This window comes from Papaver somniferum, chromosome 9 (assembly GCF_003573695.1).
Source record: "Papaver somniferum cultivar HN1 chromosome 9, ASM357369v1, whole genome shotgun sequence".
NCBI classification, from domain to species: Eukaryota; Viridiplantae; Streptophyta; class Magnoliopsida; order Ranunculales; family Papaveraceae; genus Papaver; species Papaver somniferum.
Window position 1 is genome coordinate 72490826 of NC_039366.1, and position 23979 is coordinate 72514804.

The window sequence follows — 23979 nt, forward strand, 5'->3', positions numbered from 1 at the left end:
TTTAGGGGTAGCTCATTTGGTTTTTCACTCTCACTCGCATTTCAGTCCAACTATAGTTGTTTGAAACTGTCTATGTTTCAACACTTTTTCTTTTGGGTTGATCCTCAACTCTTTAGACTGTATGTATATAGTGAATTGTTTGTATATAATATGATAGGTAATGTTTAGTGGAATCATATGTTTCTTGTATATATTGTGCTAACCTAATGTGAAGTCAGTTGAGTTACTGTTGGGTTTTGCCTTGAATAATGGAGTTCAAAACTTGCTTTCGCCAATATCCGGTAATCTCTTTCCTTTTTCTACACTTAGCATCGTTCTCATGGTATGTGTTATAATCATGTTTATCTTTTGAAACATTGAGGACAATGTTTAGTTTAGGTTTGGGGGTGAAAAGTAGATACTTTGATAACATGTTATAATTGAAAACAGAACTCTTTCTTTTTGAAAAAAAAAAAAAAAATTAAAAAATTCGAAAAAAACATAAAAATGGAGCTCATTTACCTTGAAATGTTGACTCTTGTGCATGTATGTAAACATAAGGATTCTTAGTGTAGATATTTAGGCACCCTGATTCTAGCACAATTCACATAGTGATAAGAAACTTGCACGCGCACGATATACCAATACATGTATAGCCTCATCCTTGAGGTGTTCTATCGGAAGTCATGATTGCCAATCACTTTAGAATACTGAACGAAACTTGACTAGCTTGTTCTTTGGTTGGTTGGGATAGAAGGTGGAGGTTACATTAAGAAAGACAACCATCGAATTTAGCTGGGTGCATCAAAAAGGGCTACCTCTTGCAAAGTGTCATGTAATTTTTTGTTTCTTTTTGCTTATGTATCAAAAGAGTTACCATGTTGTAAATATTTTATTCAGAAAAAAAAAAATCAAGTATTTATCAATTCCATCCTCTCTTGTTCCAAAAATAAAAGAGAGCAGTCAATGTAAATAAGAGTCATGTAAAGAGTCATCTTTTGTGTTTTTGTTTATAAGCAAGGAAGGGTGTATGCCATTGATGTACAACGCGAGTAATTGTGAAATACCTCCAACTCATTCACAATTCTCGTAAAGTCCGGACAGCTAGCTAGATTTCGACCTCGGTTCTTAGCCTGAGAAACTATCTCTTGGTGATTAGTAGTCATAATATCCGATCTTTCTTTACACATGTGTAGATACACTTTATATTATTATCACATGTCTTTATTTGTTATCAGTGCTAGGATTGTGCCTTTGATATCTAGATTGACATCTCCATTTTGCTGTGAGCTTCTAATGTCTTGCACATGTCACATTTCATGGAATCTGAGCTTATATTTTGTCCTAGAACTTTGTAGGTACGTTCTAAGCAAACCTTCACGAGACTTCAACTCGTCCACTAGGGACACTTAGTGGTTTAAAAGGCTTATTGCATTCGCTAAATACAATCGAGAGACCAGAGCTATTGGTATAGGTAGGATTTCCTTAGTTTTGTTTTACTTGAGGACAAGTAAAATTCAGGTTTGGGGGTATTTGATGAGTGCCAAATATTGTATATATTTGCACCTTTTTATTGGCAATTAACTCATCATTTGTGCACTAACGCTCCATTTTATCCCATATTCTGTGTTTTCGTTGTTTTCAAGAATAAATACTTTTCTCAACTAATTTTGTATTTTTAGGTACTAAATAAAGCCTGGTTAACTCACGGAGCGTAAAGAGCAAAGAACCGGCAAAGACTCCCGCTAGGAGGAAGCGAAGATTGATGTTTGCAAGAGCCGGATCAATTAGAAATGGGCTTGAAGAGGAAGAATTTTTCTTAAAGAAGATATGGGCTTGGCATACCCAAGGCCCAAAACCCTTACCCAAATCCATTTCCAATATCCATACCCATTTCCATGAGAGCCGTCAGATTGATTCCATCACATCATCCAACATTCGCCTCATCACCGAGCATCAAATCTTGAAGCTCCTGTCAAACATCATAGTACCTAAATCCAATCTTAAGCCGTCAGTTTTGATGTATCACACATCCAACGGTCGCTCCACGCATGTTCCCTTCGTTCCGTTCGATTTAATCCAGATGTGATCATCCAACGCTTTCTCTTCGCTGTGCATCAACATTCGATGTCCCCGCCTCACACCCTAGCAACAAATATCTTCTTCCCAACCAAACATTCCCTTCTTCCTCCCATCGAGAACTTCTTCTCTATTTCTCTGCAGTTTTCTTCCCCCGACAGAAACCCATCACCTGCAGTTTCTTCTTCTCGAGCTTCACCACCACCACCTTCACCCGACCACCACAGCAGACCAAACCATCAGTTGAACCCCCTAGTCTCTCTTTCTCCATCATAGATTCTTCATACCTAGATGCTAAAATTGAGAGAGGCAGACTTAGGGTTTCCCCTCACAGTCGATTAAGGACAATTGGAGCAGGAGATGGAGTGGCAGAAGCAAGACAAGGCATGGGTTGTCGTCAATTAGCAGAGGAGAAAACAAAATCATAAGATTTGTGAGTTTATTTTACATAAACCCTAATTTTGGGAATTTGGGAATTTGGGGGAAATTGTATGAACCCTAATTTTGGGGTATAAATAGAATGTGTGGGTGGGTGTTGGGAGGGTATGCCCGGGCTAGACGGAGCACCAAGCTCTTAGTGTTCTGTAATTTTACTATTTCATCTTTTTCATCCAGTAGTATAATTTGATCATGTTTTAGTTCACTAAGCTAAGGTTGAGATGAAACCATAGCTTTGTACTATGTTATTTATGTTGTTTGTGTGATTCTTGAATGCTTAAAATGTTGTATGATAGATTTAATCTCAGTGCATCAATACTCTGCTCTCACAATGTATGTCAAGCATCCATTATAGTTAGGATAACATTGTGTTGATTGAACTGCAACTCATGCCTTAGAGACTGTTATGAATCCTCTGACTAGTTGTGCTTTAGTTAGACAGTTAATGCTTAGGATTGATATTTTAGTTGTGATTGAATCATCCATTGGTGAAACACCTTAGGTAAGTAATAGACTTGACACCTCTACCTTATCTGTTAAAAGGACAAGAGTATCATAATCAGTTGAATACATAGTATGAGTTAATGGTGGATTCGACAACCTTAGTTCCTTCATTCTCACTGTTTACACCCTTAGTTCATTCATGCTCTTGTTTATTAAACATTGCACATTGCTTCCACTGTCTTATCTTTGCTCCTTTACACACTGCTTTGCACTGCTGTGCTTTTTGCTTTCAATCACTGCCCAAAATTCTCTGAAATCAGTTAAGCAAAAGCCTAGATTCAACTACACACACCAAGTCCCTGAGGACAAACCCCTTCTTACCTCACTCACTACAACTGACCATGTATACTTGCAGGTCTAAGTTGTAGGTTCTTTTAAAACCACACCAATATTGGAATTATCCAACGTGCGGGATAGCTACTCGAAGAGGCACAATACTCCAACCAAGTCAGGACACAACGGAAGAACAAGAGTTAGAAGTGGAAGAAGAGTTACAACTAGAAGAAGAACAAGAGGTTCCGGTTGAACAAGAACCACCTTTTGAAGAAGAAGAAGAAGCAATGGGTGATGCAAATCGTACACTCAAGGACTTGGCTTCTCACAAGTTGGATACACAATAATGGTGTATTCAAACAAACTCTACTTTCGAGATCAAGACGGGGTTGTTTAGAGAATTACCAAAGTTCCATGGTATGGTGAATGAAGACCCAAACAAGCATCTTATGTACTTCCACACCATTGTGATGGCCATGCTTCCAGCGGATACTGATGCTTATGGTGCAATGTTGAAAGTTTTCCGATTCTCTTTGGCGGATAGTGCTAAGGATTGGTTGTATTACTTGCCCTCCGGAAGTGTCACAACATGGAATGGGTTGAAGAAACTCTTTTTAGAGAGATATTTTCCAGCATCAAAGGCTACTCAAATTCGCAAGGAGATTTGCGGGATGAAGAAAAATGTGGGAGAATCTTTATATGAATGTTGGGAACGATACAAGAGATTGATGGCAAGCTGTTCTCACCACCAATTCAGTGACGTTATGATAATCCAATACTTCTATGAAGGACTCCAAACAAGTGATAGGAATCTTCTTGACGCTGCGGGTGGTGGTTCACTAGTGAACAAAACGGTGGCACAAGCTAGAGAGTTGATTGAGAACATGGCAGCGAACTCGCAACAATTCTTGAGTCGTGGTTCGGATGTGCTTCTTATGAGAGTAAATGAAGTGAGCGAGGTCGAAGAACTTCGTCAACAAATGGTTAGCATGACAGCAATGATGCAACAAGTTGCAGCCGCGGTGATACCAAAGTCTCTTCAAGGGTATGAAGACCCCAATGAACAAGCTAATGTTGTCTTTCCAAATCAACAAAGACGGTATGATCCCTACTCCAACACTTACAATCCGGGATGGAGAGATCACCCAAATTTTAGTTATGCCAACAAGCAAGGAGCGGTTCAGCAACCTACTTTCAACCGTCCGAGTGGATTTCAACCACAACAACAATTTCAGCAACAACAATTTCCACAACAACAACAACAATCTCAAAATCAGGGGTCAAATATGGAAGAGTTGCTGAAATCTTTTATGCAAAGAACGGAGAGCACGGTTAAGGAGCTTCAAACTCAAGTTGGTCCTATGGCTATTGAGTTGAACCAGTTGAAGGCACAAAATGGTGGGAAACTCCCTTCTCAACAACCCAAAGCAGAGTGTCAATGCAATTACGTTGAGAAGCGGTACACAACTTGTGCAACCCGAAGTTACTGATTCAGGCAAGGTGGAAACACCAAAGGAACCTGTTTTGGAGGAGAAAACGAGGATTCTCCCCAAACTTTTGAGGTACCTATTTCTAACTCTAAAACTCCGGTTTCTACTTATGTTCCTCCTATACCTTTTCCTCGTAGATTTGCAAATTCCAAGAAAGCGGAACTAGAAAAGGATACTTTAGACGTTCTCAAGAAGATCCATGTGAACATACCACTCATAGATGCACTCAAGTAAGTTCCAAAGTATGCAAAGGTGTTGAAGGACTTGTGTACCAATAAGCAAAGGCTCAAAGGTAATGAAGTGCTAAGTTTGGGGGAGAATGCTTCGGCAATCTTACAACAAAAATTCCCACTTAAGTGCAAGGATCCCGGTAGCTTTGACATTCCTGTCACAATTGGTAACACCACATTTAACAAAGCTATGTTGGACTTAGGTGCATCCGTTAATGTTATGCCTGCATCTATGTATAACTCACTCGATCTTGGTCCTCTTAATAAGGCTGGAATTGTATTGCAATTAACCGATCGCTCTAATGTTTACCCAATGGGTATTGTTGAGGATATTCTTGTGCAGTTTAATCAACTAGTATTTCCAGCTGACTTTTGCGTGTTAGATATGGATGAAGGTTCACCGGACTCATCTCTTCCATTGCTACTTGGGCGTCCCTTCATGAAAACGGCGAAAACCATTATTGATGTGGACAAGGGAACGCTAACTATGGAGTTTGATGGAGAAACAATACGTTTCAATATTTTCGAGACGATGAGATATCCTAGTGATGTCCACTCTTGTTTCTCCATTGATGTGATGGATACATTGGCGCAACAAATGTTTGAGTTGAATGGTGTTGATACTTTGGAAATCGTGCTCACTACACCCATTGATGATGGTTTGGAGTATGGTGACGAGATTAAAGAAACCATTGGTTCTCTTGACTCATTACCGGAAAAATCATCAATTAAGAATATTTCATTTGCTTCTTTACCTTGCAATGATGAAAATCTTGTGCCTTCTATTGTTAAATCTCCAAAGTTAGAATTGAAACCTCTTCCAAGTCACTTAAAGTACTTGTACTTGGGTGATAACGAAGAATTACCTGTGATTATTTCTAATGAGCTTAATGAATTACAGGAGCAAAAATGTCTAAGGGTGCTAAGGATGTACAAGACGGCCATAGGATGGACAATTGCCGATATCAAGGGTATAAGCCCTGCCGTTTGTACGCATAAGATCCGATTGGAAGACGATGCAAAGCCTACAATGGAAGCGCAACGTCGTTTGAACCCTCCCATGATCGAAGTTGTGAAAAAGGAGATACTCAAGCTTTTGGATGTGGGTGTTATATACCCCCATATCCGATAGCAAGTGGGTAAGCTCGGTACAAGTAGTACCAAAGAAATCAGGTGTGACGGTGGTGGAGAATGATAAGAATGAACTTGTCCCAACTCGTGTGCAAACCGGTTGGAGGGTTTGTATTGATTATAGAAAATTGAATGCCACCACTAGGAAGGATCACTTTCCATTACCTTTTATTGATCAAATGCTTGAATGTTTAGCTGGACACTCTTACTATTGCTTCCTTGATGGCTATTCAGGTTACAATCAGATTGTGATAGTACCGGGGGATCAAGAGAAAACCACTTTCACTTGTCCTTTCGGTACTTTTGCTTATAGAAGGATGCCTTTTGGCTTGTGCAATGCTCCAGCTACCTTTCAAAGGTGTATGGTAAGTATTTTCTCAGAATATGTTGAAAACATAATCGAAGTCTTCATGGATGACTTTAGTGTCTTTGGTGATTCATTTGACCTTTGCTTGCACAATTTATCATTAATCCTTGAACGATGTGTTGAATAAAATCGATCGTTGGTTCCCTTGTATATGCCAGTGAATTGATCAAGAATTAAGTTTGTCGACCGCTGGTTCCCTTGTATATGCCAGCTGTGTTGATATTAGAATTCAGACCAGTAGCTCAATCCAATAGGATTTTTAGGTTTGTTTTGGCAGTGACCTTCAGACAGATATGGGAAACACCGTTCACCTTCGTCAACAGTTCGCCATCATCTACTTTCTATATCCATCTTCTTAATCTTTTCATGTGATTGTGGGTGATTAGATTCCGAGTATTGTGGTTGTGTTCAACTTTCCGAATGAAGCTTTATTACTAATTTATGAATGAATTGGATTTGAAAGTGGGTACTTCCTCCTGTAATCATTGATAGTATGCCAATTACAAAAAATTTAGTGTCATTTTTAGACTTTTCACAAGTAGTTGGATTTTGGAAGTAAAGGTTTCGTAGGTACACCTCTTGTTAACCTTCACGAGACTATAACTCGTCCACTAGGGACACCTAGGGGTTCAAAGGTCTGTTATTCATGCTAAGAGTAATTGTATCCTCAGCAACACGGAGTTGTATTTATGTTTTAGAATTTGTCTTGTTTGCTCGAGGACTAGCAAAGTCTAAGTGTGGGGAAATTTGATAGGTGTCTAAAACACCTTAATATTTATATATTATTTATGCTTTCTTTGCTAAGTTTTCTTGTAAATTATGTATCTTATGTTTGTTTTTGAGTATTTAGGTACTTTGGAGTCATTTGGAACAAAAGAAGAAGAAACAGCGCAAAAGTGTCATCTCATGTGCAACTGTTGTTGGTGGCGGATTATTTCTCATTATTTGCTTCTATTTCTTAATTTGTGTCTGAAAAGCATGTCGGCTTTAGTGATGCAAATTTATGTCTGAAAAGTACGACTGTTTTAGTGATGAAGAGAAATTGTAGAGAAGAAGTGGATATGAGAAGTAAGAGACGACTGCTGTTGGTGGAGGAACTCGAAAGAAGGAAAGGAGAGTTCATTTGGAGCAACCGGGCGGACTTCGTCGGTCACCTGAACTACTATTCCGACCACTTTGCCGGCGGCGGTGAACCTAGTTTTCCGGCGACATGTTTTTGGTATAATTTCTACATGGTTTTTTCTCACTTTTGGGCCACGTGGATTTTTATCTAATGGACTTTGAAGACTTGGACCTAATTTTGTAACAAGAGGATTTATAAAAAAGAAGACTTCTACAACTTTTAAGAGGACGTATTCTACTTGGAGCTAAGGAGAGAGCCGCTTTTGTTTACGCTACTAGGGTTTGCTTTGCTTTCATCTTCTTTATTTGACTATTGATTATGATGAACTCCATAGCTATGAGTAGCTAATTTATTCATTATTGGTTAAGGATGTAGTCCTATATCTACAACTTGTGCTTGATTAATGCATTAGTTTTCTCTCTTGATTATCGTTCAAATCTCTGTTGTTTTAATAATCACATGATTGATGTATTGTGATAGGACGTAGATGTTTGGTTAGTTAAGTGGCCAATTAATTGAACTTGCATCCTTTTCCATAGCTATTTTAGGGTTTTCCATCAAGAGATAACCCCGAATACAAGAGCATGATATGATTACGGTTTGTAGTGATACACTCTTGTAATCATATGTAGAGTTTGACCTTTGTCCGAATTGTCATGCGCAATGTATGACAATTGCATTGATTAGCCTATTTCCAAAACTTAATGCTCCTGGGAACTGAACTTAATTAGCGCAAGGTGTTAGGTTATTCTTTAGGTAGAATTCACATACGCAGCTCTAATGTGTATGTTGATGAACTTAGGAAATTAATAGATTATCTTGCTCTCTTGATTCTCTAGGCTTTTGATAATAAAAGAGATTAAATTGTAATTTTAATCATGAATGCAAACACTTGTTTAAGATAGAAGATGAATTCCTTGACCAATATCTTTCTCTTATTGATTACATTCTACTATTTACTTTTCTTTTAATTTAATTCATATTGCTTTATAAAATCAGAAATCCCCCTAATTGGTTACTTAGGAAATTGAATACGTAATAACTACAATTGCCTCTCTATGGAAACGAACTCTTTCTTATCATATACTTTAGGAAAGTGAAATTATTTTTGACGCATACGACAACGATTAGTAAGCGAGTTAAACTCAGCTCGAAATATCAAATGTGTATAATCAAATACTATATAGCAATACGACTTTTGTCTCAATATAGGAGATAGTGTAGAAATAGACTTTCCGAGTAATAGATGAGTTTCAGTCTCCACATACCTTTTGTCGATGAAGTTCCACAAGCTCTTCTTAGTAGTTCTTCGTCTTCAATTGATGAACGCCATGAAGTCTAAAGCTCAATTACACAATCTATCCTAGTCCGAGACATAGCTATAAGTAGACTAGAAATCAAGATTTATAGTTTTGATCACTAACATTGACAAACAAGCTTGAGATAGCAACGCTTGCACGAGCAGTGCTCTAACAGGTCATATTCAATATCCCAACTGAACTCAACAAAACCTCCATTACAAGGGGAGTTCGCTTACCTACGTCTGTGGAAAAAGTAATCTAAACTAGACTTCCATCAGTGTTCGGCTACCTGTTCTTCATGTAAAGTAACCGAACAGTGTTGACCTAGCCGAAATATACTTCAAAAATTTACATTTTTATGAAAGTTTGGACCAATTCAACCAACATTATCTAAGTTTGAAGCATAGCTGGGTACCCAAATACTCTTTCTCCGGTTGTGGTTGGTAAAATCCATCATTTTCATCTTGAGATTGAGTTCGGGGAAGAATACATTCACCATCTAACAAATAACTCATATCCGGATCGTTATGAAGATTAATGAATACTCTAGGAGAGGAAGGAGATGAAGATGAAGACTCAGATGAGCTATCATCACTTGAATCATTGAATTTAAAATGAGTGAACTCAAAAAAAAATTTATTTTCCATGTTCTTCTTCTTCTTCATCTTCTTCTTCATCTTCTTCCACTACTTTACTTTACTCTGTTTTTGCTTCTTAAAAACAAAACCCATATATTAATCCATCTGATTTAGTTAACTTAACTAATCATAACACTAACTAATTATTAGACAAAACTAATCAGAAGGGTGATTTTGGTATTTATATAAATATTTGCACAAAGGGTTACTCAATTTTAATTCAAATATCTTTCCGAAAAATAAAAATGGTCCCCAAAAAAGCAGTGGTGCCCAGAAAATCGTTCATGTTTTAAAGGAACTGATACGCCTCATTCCTTTAGAAACCTATTATAGGGGCACCAAACTTTGATTTCTAGGGGCTCACAAGATGACAAAATAGAGAGTCATGAAATAGTAATCAACAAAACCTCTTAACCTATTAATTTTGTTAATGGTAATATCTTACATTAGTTAATGCTAATAATTAGATTAACTAAATTAAGTATGATTAGTAATTAAGTTAGACTAATTTATAGTTAGGGTTTGAAAATCAAAATCAAAATCTAACTTCTTTATTAAATTTAACATACGGTTGAGAGTCTTTAATTTTCCCAACCGTAACTACCATATACGGTTGGGACTCCCAACCGTAAAAAAAAAACGCAAACCCAGCTTAAAATACGGTTGGGAATTCATAATTTCCCAACCGTATAATTGTTTTACGGTTTGGAAAACCAATATTTCCCAACCGTAAGTTATCCTGAAACTATTTAAAATCCCTAATTTGATCAAATCTAACCTATTTATGCGATCAAAAGCAACAAAATTGGGTGGGTTTTCGATTCGTACCTAATTGAAGTAATTACTTACGGAGAATCGATGAAGTAATTGCCTAACTGAAATAATCACTTGCGGAGAATCGTGGAAAAAAAAAAGACAATAAAAAAATAGAAGAGGATTAGGTTTAGGTTTAGTGTTTGGCTTTAGGTTAATTATTTAAAAAAAAAAAATTTCTATTGTGGTAAAAATATCCCCTTATCCACATTTGGAGTACTTGAATTTATAGCCCTCAAAACCAAAAGCTTGGAGCTCCTAGGTTTCGTACTTTAGTACCTCCCAGGAAAGCAAAACCTGCTCAAAGTTGAACCCGGCGGCTAGAAGAGTTACTCTTCTCCTCCCTTTCTGCGAGTTGCAACACTTTGATACTATTTAGATTTTAGTCGACGTAGGTTAAATCATTCCTCTTCCCTTCACTCTTTCCATCTCCACCACAAAATCATGGAATCTCTATCTATTAACTCTCCAAAAAACGATGATTTGGATCCATGGGATGCAATAAACTCTTTAGATGATACGCATCGCCAGGAAGGAATTGATGCAGGATATAAAGATGGTCTGATTTCAGGAAAAGAAGATGGGAAACAAGTAGGCTTAAAATTAGGGTTCGAAGTTGGAGCAGAATTAGGGTATTATCAAGGTTGTTTAGATGTTTGGAACTCAGCTATTAAAATTGAACCCAATTGTTTTTCATCTAGGATTCAAAACAATATCAAACAGATGACTGAATTAATCAAAACATATCCAGTTTTTGATCCTGAGAATGAGAAGGTTCAAGAGATTATGAATGCTTTGAGATTGAAAATTAAAGTTATTTCAGCTACATTGTCAATGAAATTGGAGCACGGAAAGAGCCTTGATTTTTGACGAGGAGATTATCGCTTTCTCATATATGGTATAATTTGGCTTCCTAGCTTTATTTGATAATTTGGTATTACTTTATGAATTTGTGTGTTCACGGATTAGTCCTTATGTGATCAAGAGTTATGAATTTAATATACCAGTTTATGTTGTTTGTAGTAATTGATGTCAATACAATACTATGAAGTGATAATATTGTTGTTTTTAACTTACACAATATATTTTTCGTTATTTATTGTGGTCTGTATTGTAACTTTTACTTTGACTGAAAGGATTGGTATGTGATGTAATCTATTTTTAAAGAATTATTATCCTCGATTTTTCTTGTTAATACGGTTGTGTTACTGCGTAATCTATTTTCTATAGTTCGTGGAGTTCGAAACAAGAGAAATGTTCAAGTTGATGAGCCGGAGGACCTTGCCTCGATGCTTTCGAAATAGGGATTCGAAGAATGGCATGAAAAAGACCAACAACAAGCGAAGGAGGCAAAAGGCTGAAAGTCGTAATAGGACAGCACTAGAGTCAACTGCGAAAGCTACCAAGCTATACCAAGGGGTGGCTGTTGTTAACAAGTTTGAAGATGAAGCTTATAATCGGGTTGGGTACACCATTGTTTCTAAGTTTACTCCAAATGCGGTCGATGGATCTGGTGCCTTTAGAAAAGCTGTGGTGGCAGTGGTTAAAGCTGCTTTTGATTCTATAGACCTTGAGTTACATTGTGGGACTCATCCTCGGCTCAGAGTTGTGGACCATATTTCCTTCCACCCTCTAGCTCAAACTTCTCTGAACGGAACAGCTAGGCTTGCAAAGTTGGTGGCAACTGACATCGGCTCCAGTCATCAAGGTTTGTCATTTAATACTTGAGTAGTTATAATCAGATTATACAGTCGCTCTTTTTGTTGCAAAATAGTTCTGGATCCCATATAGTTTATTAGTTCAAGTTATCATTTTGGCAAAACTACTATACATATTATTTTCTTACTAAGGTTCAAGGAGCTTTTTAAAAATTACGTACTGAACAGAAAATCTTTATTATTACTTGTTCCTCCAAGAATCTGTTCCATTTGAAGGTCTCATCTTCTGATCCACCTTCATATGCGTAGCAGCGTAGGTACTCTTAGCTTTTATGTATCCTTCCTGTATATCCCCATCTCTAATTAAGTAATGAGAACACACACCCTTATGTTCTTGCTATGTTCTGTAATAAACTCCTGTTTATTCAATCAGTGAATAGCCGCTTTTTGCATATAGAATCATTTAATTATGGATTGAATAAAAGGCTATGACTATCCTAAGTTGAAGTCTTCTTAACATCTAGTGTATTTGGATCATGATCATTGGCCTATACTTAACATCTCAATGTTACAAACACTTCTACATTCTTTTGCTCCCAAGTTTGGAGTCTTTTCTTCATCTCGTAGATGGAAGTTGTTCTCCTTAAATTAATCCCCATGTAATTCATTCTTTAGTTTCCAGGAGGATGGATCAGAAACATATTAGTATTATTTGTTTTGTGTTTAAAAAACTTGTACTTCTCTGTTCTTAATACCTTGTTATCGTTGAAGTACTAATGATTTTTCACATAAAATCTGCAGTTCAAGCAACGCCAACTGAAGGGGTTGTGGTAGTCGGAGCAACTCAGTGGGTTGATAACTATAACGTGCCCATCTTTAGTAATAAAATAATTGCTGTTCGTAGGATTTCAAGAAGGGTAAGTGGGCGAGGAGGAGGGATTTCGTCTGTTCAAGCAATGGCACTTGCACATGGTGAGGACTGAGGACATCATTGAGGTGGCGTGCAATCTGTTGGAGCCAAGTAAATTCATTGCTGATCAGGTTTAACATGAAGTCGAACGACTCGCAGTTGAAGAGGGATAAATGTAGGGAAGGGTATTAGACAGATTTTTCTCAGGAGAAGGTCGTTGAAAGTTGCTTGAAACTAAATTCGATCATGTGATAAAATTTTGAAAACAGCAAGTTTTTCCATCTGAATTGATTGTTCAAATGCCATTACTATCAAAGTAGCTTCTGTTTTGTTTTTGATTGTTCAAATGCCATTATAATCGAAGTAGCTTCTGTATTGTTTTTAATAGTTGGAACCCTGCTGTTTTGCTTTTGCTTCTATTATCTGTAGAGTCAAAATAGCCTACTTTGGGGATTTGGGTAATCTCTGTGTTTTGCTTTTCTTGTCTCTCTTTTGGAAATATACATTTGGTTGAGAAAAACGGCACACCTTAAATCATTCAGCGGCGTACCTGCAGCTGCAGTGCGCATAATCTGTTGCCAACAGCATGTACTTTACTCGCCAGATGTAAGCAAGCGTTTGGACCAGGTTGCGTTCAAGTATGGGAAAGGTTATTTCACTGTTTATTGCGTTCAAGTTCAAGGAACTTCAGTTACCTCAATGCAAATAAGGATGCATAATTGTAACTAAATAATATTTGATAGAATTCCAACAATTTGCAATGATACTCCAAAGCAGAGCCCTCAGCAAAAGAGAAGGCTACTGGGTTTATTTCCAACAGAATGGACATAATCCTTTTTCTTCTAAACAACACACTAGGAAGTAGGAACTGTAACAGTTTCAAAATAACCTTTCTTCCTCTAAACAACACGCTATGAACTGTAATAGTTTCAGCTAGCGTCTGTTGATAGTAATGCAACTAAGAAACCCAGATCCTTAACGATTTTGATATTATTTAATCGACCCTAAACGAGTGGCCTCTTTTCATTATGTGGTAAAAGATAATATACATAATATTTCTCCATTTTTTCTTATAACTTGATTATTTATTTCAAGCAGTAGCAGCAGAATTATAAACAGGATCAACGACACTCGAAATGAGGAGATCGTTCGATTTTGTTAACAAATCAAAAGAAGAGAAGGAATGTGGGGGAAGCATTACATCCATCTCTTCTCCTGCATTTTCAAATAGACTCTGAACTGGTACCACCTGTATAAGAACAAACGCCGAACAAATTCAATCAGTAATTAATCATTAAATCTATTACTAATCAACTTTAGTGGTTGACGGAAAAGTCCCATCGTCCGTAATGTCTTGCTCCATAATAACATGTTAGATGGACTTCTTGCCCACTTTTTTTTATTGCTGTTACTGTTGATAAATGAAAACCCCGGTATCTACATTTTGGTCTTAACTATGGGGCATGTAAAGGTAGCCATTGCTAAAGAAATTCCTGGCGATCTTGAGGGGATTTAAATGAATGGCCTATGGAAAGCAAACCCATGGTTGAACCACCATACCATGAATAATAGGAAAAAACATGAAAGCAGACCTTGTTTGGTTCAGTAAATGAATTCTCATCCATTAGATTCTTGGATGTCAGTATAGTTTTTGTTGATCCAGTAAAATCTTTTGAGTTTGTTAATCCATCTAGCGAGATCTTAAGATTCACTGCGTCGCCTCCAAAGTTGACAATCTGTTTTGGTTTTTAAGAATCAAGGATAGACTCGTGTCAGAACAGAAAATGATAGTAAGAACCGCATGGTAATTTTAGCCTCGAAGGAGTAATGTTGAAGACCTTTATTCTAATGTAGTCGGTGTTATCCTCTGAACTTCTCCACTTAATAGTAGAAGCAACCAAAGATGATGATAAATTCGACTGAAGTACATGATTGAGAAGAGTTGCACCACTGGACTCTGCAAAGAATTGTTGCATCCAATAGCTAGGTGTTCCATATTGCTTCCACGAATTGAAGACAATCGCATCTGGTCTCCACCTATATCATTCAAAAATTACCCAATTCTTAAGAGGGTAAACAGTGAAAGCTACTTAAACTACATTGATATAAGGAAATCAAAGGTAAGGTCAACATATAGAGAGATAGAATACCTTCTGTCATTGTCATTGACAAAAAGTGGTGCATAACTTGCCATCTCAATAACATCACTGTATAGGAAAAGAAGAAATATTTTTCAGCGAAAACCGTGATGGTTAAGGAGAAGATAAACAAGAGGAAATTTAAAGGTGGAGTTCATGATATTGAAAAATTGTAAACTCAGATATCTCAAGTTTTTCGAACTGCTGATGGAAATCATTAAACGGTAGTTATTCATCATTCGCTATTAAATGATTCTGAAGAATATATGCTGTAACGTAAAGCATGTGAACGAGACCTGTTTTTTTCAAGCCCAATGAGGAAACCAGCTTCGCCCAATGCTGCTAAGAAACTACCCATTCCAGCATCGGTTCCAGTCACAGCATATTCGCTCACAAAAGCCTAAATTTGTGTTGAAGTGAGACGAGTAACAGTATACTTCAATCAACTAGATGTTATAAAGTCGAGGATAGATTATACCTTTGGACCAGTACGCGATGTATGATCGAACTGGTGGTTCATAGAAAAAATTCTGCTAGCAGATGTGTAAATCTACACGAAGACAATGAGAAGTCAAGAAAAAATATAAAGAAAAAGGAAACAGTACTAATAAACCGAATAATGCTTACACTTTTCCTTACATGAAAATCATACATATCGGCCGGGTGATCCAGCTTTTGAGAAGATCCATCACAATTTGAGATTATTCTGATGTCCGGGTAAGATCTTTTTAGAGCATCATAGAACTTGAGATAATTTCCTAAACAAGAAACAAGGTCAGAGTCAGTCGATCTAAGATCACTCAGTTGCTCTCAATCTGTCCTTCTAAGCTCTCATATACTGGAAATTTTCTGTCAAAGGAAAAGAATAGGAGTGTATGCCGGGATAAAATATGCATACCGCGATAGTTTTTTTTTCCACAATCCTCATTTCCAATTGCAACATATTTTAAGTTGAAAGGTTCTGGGTGCCCCATTGCTGCACGAACAGAACCCCATTTTGTATTTGCATCACCTCTGGCAAACTCTATGCTTTCAAGCATTTCCTGCATTGCGAAATACACATGATATACTTATCTTTATAAAAAAGATCAAAGAATGCTATATAAAAGTTCCATGAAGTGACTTTAGACAGTGAAATAGTGAATTAAGAACTTGACACTAATTTTAAACTGGAAGTCTTGAACTCCCATCAAACAAACAAAAAAAAAAAAACAAATCAGAAATTGTGCTATTTTACGACAATCATTTACAGTTTTCGGCAAGAGATCTAAGTGAAGATCCCTGCAGCTGAAGACTTACCTGGACAAAAGGTAAGATGGAGGAAGTAGATACTTGGTCCTGATGACTAATTCCTGTAAAGAGACGCAAGATAAGCACACATCAAAATTCCTAAGAGTTCTCAGCAAAAGAGCAATTAGTCTAAAAAAGATGTTGGAGCAAACGAGAGGTACCATTGTTGATTACCCAAACCGGCAAGGATCCAAGGTCCTCCGCCAACTAAAGTGAGAAACAGTAATTTACACTGTGTTAAAGGTCATCCGAAATTGAGAAAGATCCCACAATGATAAACTGACTCTTCTCAAGGAATATTATATGATGCTTACTTGAAGAAACTCGAAATATCCTAACCCATCGTCAGTCCAATACATCCAAACATCGCCAAAATGTCCGGGTCGCTCCTCCCATGGACCAACGCTTTCTTTCCAGCGAAATGCATTTCTTAACCATTCACCTTCAACGAAGCAGCCACCTAATGGAAAATTAACACCAAATTTAGGTTGTGCTTAAGCTTACATGAGGAACCACTCGTTTCACCACCATTGAGTAACCAGACTATTTACACGAGGAACCACTCGTAATACACATCAATATTAACTCAACTACGGCTTTAAAGGGCCGAATCCACCGTTTACCTGGAAATCTGATAAAACGAGGTTTCAGAATTGCAAGCATCTGAACAAGTTCTTTACGAAAACCAAGTCCCTGTATTTAAGAAATTTTGGAAAAAAGTTATAGAGTTCATACTATTGAAAAATCCATGTGCATACATTGTGAACATTCTGGCAAAATGCAATACTGTAAGTGTGAAACAGAAAAAAGAAAACTTTAGTACAAAACTGCCGCCAAGTGCACCTTATAAGTGTCCACGGGGATGGCCGACACCTGGTCAAACCAAATTACTCCTTTCTTGGTTGTTGTCAACTGAAGTCTTGCATAATGATCTGTTCCCTTGGCTTCCAACTGAAGCTCTACTTTTTTCCAGTTTGAAACTTCAGAAGAGGAAGCCCTAAAAGAATAAATAGGCAGTTCAGAATTCAACAGTAAAGTATACCAAGAGATCTTGTGTTTCAAGGGAAGTCAATATTAACACTCATGAAAGTGTTTATATTTTGAAGCAAGAAAAAGAAAATGCTCACACGATGTTGGAGGTACCCAGGATTTGTGATCCATTTGTGCTGGCCAACGAAACTGAGATGTCAACTGAATCAAGTGACTTAACATAAAAATTCACTTTATAGGACTTTCCGTTTTCAATATTCTGCCATGAAAAGGGATGAACAAAAATCAAACATCGATAAACAACAAATGGCATAGCCATTTCTCTGAGATCAGGAAATGTTGACTGCGATGCTGGTGGTGCATAACGATGTGGAAAAGCTAAAATACTTCCTGAAATATGTTTAACTTTTTTCCTTACCATGCCCCAGTACCCAGGATTATAGATTCCAACTCCTCCAGTAGGGCAGCCTTTGTTATCACAGAGTACATCCATTCGAAGAGCAATCTTATTGCGTTCGAAAAGTGAAGAACGGTCAGTTGATATGATAACTGATGACTCATCCCCGATAATAGACCATGGATCAATATTGGAAGGAATATTTTGGCCACCAGCTTCAAATCCTGAAAGCAAACTTAGTTAGCACCTCTATAGCTAAACCTAAATGAAATCATGCAAGGAAGCTAACACCTCTATAGCTACACCAAAATGAAATCATGCAATGAAGCTAACACCATTGGATATGTTTATGGTTCCGGGGGATTTGCAGATGAAAGAGAGATCACAAAAACATGGCAGAGTCGTTAATCTGTTTAAACTAATTTCATTGCGATGCAAGACAGGTATGATGCCCGTTCCAAAGTTTCCACATATGTAGTACATTAAGTCAACAGAATATCTGTTTATTGACAATATGTTTTGAATTTCAACATACTCCCCTTAGTTATATAGTTCATCAATCTAATCAAATATTTTCTTCTTTAGAACTGGCAGAAAAATGAAGAGAGTTGAGAGTTAACCTCTGTTGCTGACAAGCTCAGCCCATAACCCGCCAGCTCCAGCATGGTTGATTTCCTACAAAAGCAATTACAGTTCATCTTCGATAACCAAAAAGAAAAGAAAAAAAACACAACTCGACCACCAAACCCCAATAAGGTCAGCGCCTTTGGCAGCTAATACCTTGGGACCCTATATATTCATTCTTCTGGGGTATGGTTTCTGGGCTGCCATTGTTGACCATCCGCAAAGGCAGTAGGCATAATATCTTTGTATCCAAAATGAAGATGCGAAAAACCAAATGGCAAAGTGTCTTTAAGAGATATATGGAGTCGACTTGTATTTGCCAATACAAGAAATGCAGAATGCAGGACTTTGAAATTAAGAACATAGAGGAAACAAACACTACTCAAATTGTAGTCGATGCAAACGAAACAACTGAGCTTTAATAATCAGAAGTCAGTAAATTACCTCAAAGAAAATACCAAAAAGAGTCTCAGGAATCTTCGAACCACCTTGTGATGCATTTACAATCAGGTGAGCAGGTTGAGCATTTGTTTCTCCTATGACAAAACTCGGGTACAACGAACATAGCCCAATGAAGGCATAAAAGAGTAAATTACAAGAATCCATTGTGTCTTCAAGACTTCACTGCATTTAATAAAAATCCTTTCGACGCTGAAGCAATATAAATACACAGAAAAAATAGTCAGTTAGACTGATAATTGAGAGTAGGACAGGGTATGATAAAAATCCTAAGCTAAGAGATAAGAACTTTAAATCAAATAATTCATATTTTGTGACACTGTCCAAACCAAATTTGTATATGTTGTATAACAACCATAATGTCATAGTGCAGATTCATAACAACTTACTGACAAACTGACATTTCACTGATTAGCTATCAGATTCAATGAGAATTGAAATGTTTACTTCATTAATCACATTTGAACACTATAACTTATTGTGTTCATAATTTAGTGCAAGAGAAACAGATTTCTTTGGATTTTCCATTTTTTTTAGTAAAAGAAACAAAAGCAAGTAGTCCAATGAAGTGATTAACCATTAATGAATAACGTTAGCATAATCTTGTAGGCTACTGTGAAATTGTACACGTTTATCAGAACCTGATGGAAATGACACGTGCCTCAACAATGACTAGGAAATCTACAACACTTGAGTTGAGTGAAGTGATTTCAATTGCGAAACCAGAAAACAGCAACACTTCAGAACATGCGATCAGAATCACAAGGAAGTAAACCAGAGTATGATACTGAGAAAAAGTCAAAAGACGAGTGATTGTTGCATGGAACACTGAAGAAATTAAATGATCAATCTTAAAAACAAAAATTGTTACCTCAAAATGATCTGCAGATTCTCGATCAAAAGAAAATGGACCGGAGATTAACAAATTTTAGGGTTCGGGTAGGTTTGGATTAAAAGACCAATGGAGGGATACTGAGAAGCTGATGGAATTTATAGGAAGAAGAAGAAGACTTAATCGAGCTGGCCTTAGATTTCCTTGTTGGTTTATCCAAATATCGCTTTCCCGCAACTACCAAGTTTAAGTTAAGAGACGAAGCTAATTGTTTAATTAAAAGTTTCAATTTTCTATGTTTGGGGGACAGTGACGTGGAACTGTGGAAGTGTGGATTAAGTCTTATCTTTGCCATGCGTGTTGGAAAGTGTAGATTTCCTTGCTGGTTTATGGAATACCGTACGAGGAGTGTATGAAGAGGATGGTATCATTTTTCTGTACCGGCAATGCAGAAATCCTCGCCGCACTTGTATAACTGGAGATTCAAACGTGGAAACTAGAGACTGAATAAAAATAGTTATATGGGTCCCACAAATAGTTATACGGAGCAATGTAGTTGATTTCAGACGAGATGGCCGAGATACCGCGGATAATACCGGTTTCGGTGCTTCATCGAGATGACGATATTGCCGGTGTTGACCGATATTTCGCCGGTATTGGACGATATTTCACCGAGATTCACCAAAATATCGTGTTTCGGTACTTGACCGATATTCACCAAAATCCGATATTGACTACATTGATATGGAGTATATTGGATAATTTCGTATATTTGTACGTGATTATGGAGTAGTTTTGTAAGATGGTATGTCTTGTTTGCGTACTTTACAACAAGGTTGGCAGATGATGGGCAAATGCCCAATGAGTCAAGAGTAATGCTACGAATACCGCCACTATCACGGTGAAAAATTCCGTGGATCAGATCCAGTGACTGAGAGGGAGCCTTGGAAAGATTTGCAGGGGTGGGTATAAGGTGGGAGCCACTTTTTTTTTTCTCTCACACGATGGTGGATGCGGGATTCACTCGCGGTACACCAAGCATTATTGATGAGTCAATGACAAAGAGTTCTTTTACTTCTATCGTACTGTTGTTTGGTATTTCGGTAACTTGTGACCAACAGTCCAATACAGGTTCATTCAAGTTGCCTAGTAAAGCCGGTAAGATACATATTTATTCCAAATGCCTCGTAAAAAAATCCTGACATTTTCGGGGTGACTAATAAAACAAAATACGGTCATCCAAACCTAAACGAAACCACCCTTTATCATAAATTTTTCGAAATGGCAAATATGTCTTCCATAATTTATAGTTCAGTTTACAATCAGGAGAAATTTATTATATAGAAAAAATTTCATTTTCACATGATTGAGAAAAACCCAGAATCGGTTGATAATGGAGTATCATATCTACAGATTGTAAACTATTGAGCCAAAATATATCTATATTCAGTACAAAATGATATTTAATTGGCTCCCGATTACAATGTAGTCACAAAATTGGATTATGCCAAAATCCTTAAATTTTCGAATTCTCTACACAAACGTAATCTGTAGTAAATTTTCGAATTTTCGTGATGTTCATTATCTAACGATTGTGGTAATATCCCCAAATTCAAAATTTTCAAAAACCGATGGGAACTTTGGATTTCTCTATTTTCACAATCGGTAGTTTCGTGATGTTTATTGCCTACCGATTGTACAATTGGTAGTTTTATGATGTTCGTTATCTACCGAATATGGTAGTCGCCTCATATTCAAATTTTCAAAAACCAATGGAATTTTGAATATCTCTATTTTCACAATCGGTAGTTTCGTGATGTTTATTATCTACCGTTTGTGATAGAAGCCCCAAATTTATTTATTTTCAAAACAAAGCGAAAAAAAGAAGAATACAGTCATATTCGGTTAATAAAATCAATACTAAATTACCGATTGTAATTATAGGTATTTTCGAATCATTAGGGCATCCCATAACCATACCTATGGGGTGGGAATAAAAAAAAACTCTTCCCTAATTTTTTTCGGGATCGCCCCTAAAATTGTCGGGAAAAAAATAATCTTTTTGCCTTGGCGACTTGCGAGCCTTGATATGGTAACTGCGGAACAAGAGATCAGATAAGGATATTTCCTTGATAATTTTACCTGATCTAACACTCATTGTAGAACCAGAAGTATGATTGAAGCGTGAAGATTTCATTTCAATCACATCATTAAAGACATTGCCTTGCGTTTACTCCAAGGATGAGTGCCATTTTTATATATGATTTTTGTTCCTTTCTTCTTTTTATCCGAAACAAAGTTGTGTGTTGGCATAATGTAACTAACTCAAAACCGAATGTCCTTTCAGTTTGCCGCTGCCCCACTATACTTGCGCTTATAATCTAAAGCAAGCTAGCTGCATTGTCACAAACTCGACGTTTACAGCGTAACTCCTGATATCTAAAAGAAGTAGGATGAAATAGCCTACCAACACATGACCACTACAGCTATCAGGATATTTTTGGACTTTAATTTACTTGCTGAAGACAAAAATGAAAGTTTAGAACGTAAACCCGAACTACATCAGATACACCGCTTCCCTTGGTGTTTTCTTTTATTTTGAAGACTATTATTGGGGCGTAACCTTCCAATACAGGGATTTCATTTGAATATTTAGTGACCAAAAATCTGGTTATGGGATACTTTTGATTCATTAACAATTGTCCGAATTACTCTTCAATTAAAATTAAAACAAAAACAGAATAAAAACCTAATCTTCACACTTTCAACCATTTTGACTCCTGCTCTTCTTCTTCTCCTCTTTCTCTTCTTCTTCACAGTAAATTTTGATTCTCATTTCAACTCATTTCATCGTTTTCGATTAATCGGCGATCCGAAAAATTGAACCTCGTAGGATTGAAATCTCTATGAAAGATGAGGAAGAAGCAAACTGATTGCAGTGATGGTAATCAACATCTCAATCAACCCCCTGACCAACAACTTCATCCTCAATAGCCACCGATTAAAGCAACTGATTCTTCGGAATTTCGAACTCCTCAACAACAACCCATGGTGTATGTAAGGTATTAATCGACAAACCCATCTTTTCTTACTCGTTTTGTGCTTAAAATAGGTTAGATTGAGTGAAATCGAAGTAAAATTAGGGTTTCAAATACGTTTCTGCTAGTGTTACGTCTAGGTTCGCGAACCGTAAATTTAGTTTCTGAAGAACTTATGTCCAGGTTTGGATGAATTCAAACCGTAGAACTGATTTGCATGTTGGTTTACATCCAGTTTGATTGACTGATTTTCCAACCGTAGCTACTTACGTCTTGTTTATCTGTGGAATAACCCAGACGCAAATGTTCCTGGATGTTTTGAAGAAATTTCAAATTTTTTATTACGTCTAGGTTTTTGCACTACAGTTTCCAACCGTATTTTTTTTATGTCTAGGTTAGATGACCTAATTTTCCAACCGTATTATTTTACGTCTAGGTTCGATTCTGTTTTTAGCCTGAGCATTTTTTTTAATAGATTGGCTTGTGTTACTAATCCATCAATACTGATTGTATAAGTGGAATTTCTTGTAACTTGCAAGAATCCTGATAGAGTAAAGGCTAAAAAGAAGAGAGGAAATGGTTTGACGCCAAAAAAAAACTCCTACACCTCGCCATGAAATTAATTGTGGGTTTGATTATAGAGGTCTCCACAAGGATGCTAAGAAGAAGAATGATATGATTCAAGGAAGTATCTCAACATGTCCTGAAGCACCTCAAGAGGAAGATAATATTTTCCAAGATCTAGAAATTGAAGGGGATCAATTTGAACTACCGGTGATATCGGAAGGTACACTTGTGATTAGGGATACACCAAATCAACAAGAATCTGATGATGAAGAAGAAGATGAATTTGTTGTTGAAGGGAAAGGGAAACAAGTTGTTGTTGCTTCACCTGAAGCTACACCTAAACCTCAAGTGAAGGAAAATAAGCCGAGGAAGAAACCTTCACCAAAAGGCAAGCATATTCCTAAAGGAAGTAATTTGTTGCCTAAGAAGAAGAATGGTGCACTTTGGGGTGAGGCGCCCGATAAATCTGAGGTCTTATTTGGTTATCCACATTCATGGGCTGCTAAGGTTTGCGAAAGCAGTGTAATAATCTCAAACTTTCTCTTATTTTGCATGATTTTGTTCAACTTGATATATTGTTTATTTGGTATAATTTAGAAATTTAACAAATTTGTTGTTTATACATTCTTTGTAGGATCATGAAATTGCGGTAAAGAAAATGAAACATCAAAAGGCTGCTCATTGGTCGTTAGGTGAAGAATGTGAAACGG

At 37.0% G+C, this 23979-nt stretch overlaps 3 protein-coding genes across 3 annotated transcripts; 2 read left to right on the top strand and 1 right to left on the bottom strand.

Moving 5' to 3' along the window:
• The first annotated feature begins 10779 nt into the window (after positions 1–10779).
• LOC113307639 (protein ORAOV1 homolog) lies at positions 10780–11473 on the top strand. The gene has a single exon (XM_026556088.1). The coding sequence runs from the start codon at positions 10811–10813 to the stop codon at positions 11234–11236; it is 426 nt and encodes a 141-aa protein (XP_026411873.1). The 5' UTR covers positions 10780–10810; the 3' UTR covers positions 11237–11473.
• LOC113307638 lies at positions 11126–13269 on the top strand. The gene is made up of 3 exons (XM_026556087.1): positions 11126–11264; positions 11597–12074; positions 12826–13269. Exons 1-3 carry the CDS (start codon positions 11262–11264, stop codon positions 13005–13007), a joined length of 663 nt encoding a protein of 220 aa, XP_026411872.1. The 5' UTR covers positions 11126–11261; the 3' UTR covers positions 13008–13269.
• A 419-nt stretch (positions 13270–13688) lies between these two features.
• LOC113309545 (alpha-L-arabinofuranosidase 1-like) lies at positions 13689–19915 on the bottom strand. Its single transcript, XM_026557983.1, has 18 exons — positions 19704–19915; positions 18818–19024; positions 18370–18424; positions 17771–17973; positions 17490–17611; positions 17206–17359; positions 16986–17055; positions 16677–16822; positions 16524–16569; positions 16372–16424; positions 15971–16115; positions 15712–15830; positions 15551–15622; positions 15369–15472; positions 15085–15141; positions 14773–14971; positions 14527–14670; positions 13689–14183 (listed from the first exon to the last, which is right to left on the bottom strand). Exons 2-18 carry the CDS (start codon positions 18977–18979, stop codon positions 14025–14027), a joined length of 2010 nt encoding a protein of 669 aa, XP_026413768.1. The 5' UTR covers positions 18980–19024; positions 19704–19915; the 3' UTR covers positions 13689–14024.
• Positions 19916–23979: the final 4064 nt, after the last annotated feature.

Excerpts from the sequence above, each read along its gene's own strand:
- LOC113307638 (XM_026556087.1), top strand. Across the intron at positions 12,075-12,825 it reads CATCGGCTCCAGTCATCAAG|TTCAAGCAACGCCAACTGAA; the intron begins GTTTGTCATTTA and ends TAAAATCTGCAG.
- LOC113309545 (XM_026557983.1), bottom strand. The coding sequence starts at position 18,979 with ATGGATTCTTGTAATTTACTCTTTTATGCCTTCATTGGGCTATGTTCG. Across the intron at positions 17,056-17,205 it reads TCCCCGTGGACACTTATAAG|GGACTTGGTTTTCGTAAAGA; the intron begins GTGCACTTGGCG and ends TCTTAAATACAG. Across the intron at positions 15,623-15,711 it reads CCGATATGTATGATTTTCAT|ATTTACACATCTGCTAGCAG; the intron begins GTAAGGAAAAGT and ends GTCTTCGTGTAG.
- LOC113307639 (XM_026556088.1), top strand. The coding sequence starts at position 10,811 with ATGGAATCTCTATCTATTAACTCTCCAAAAAACGATGATTTGGATCCA.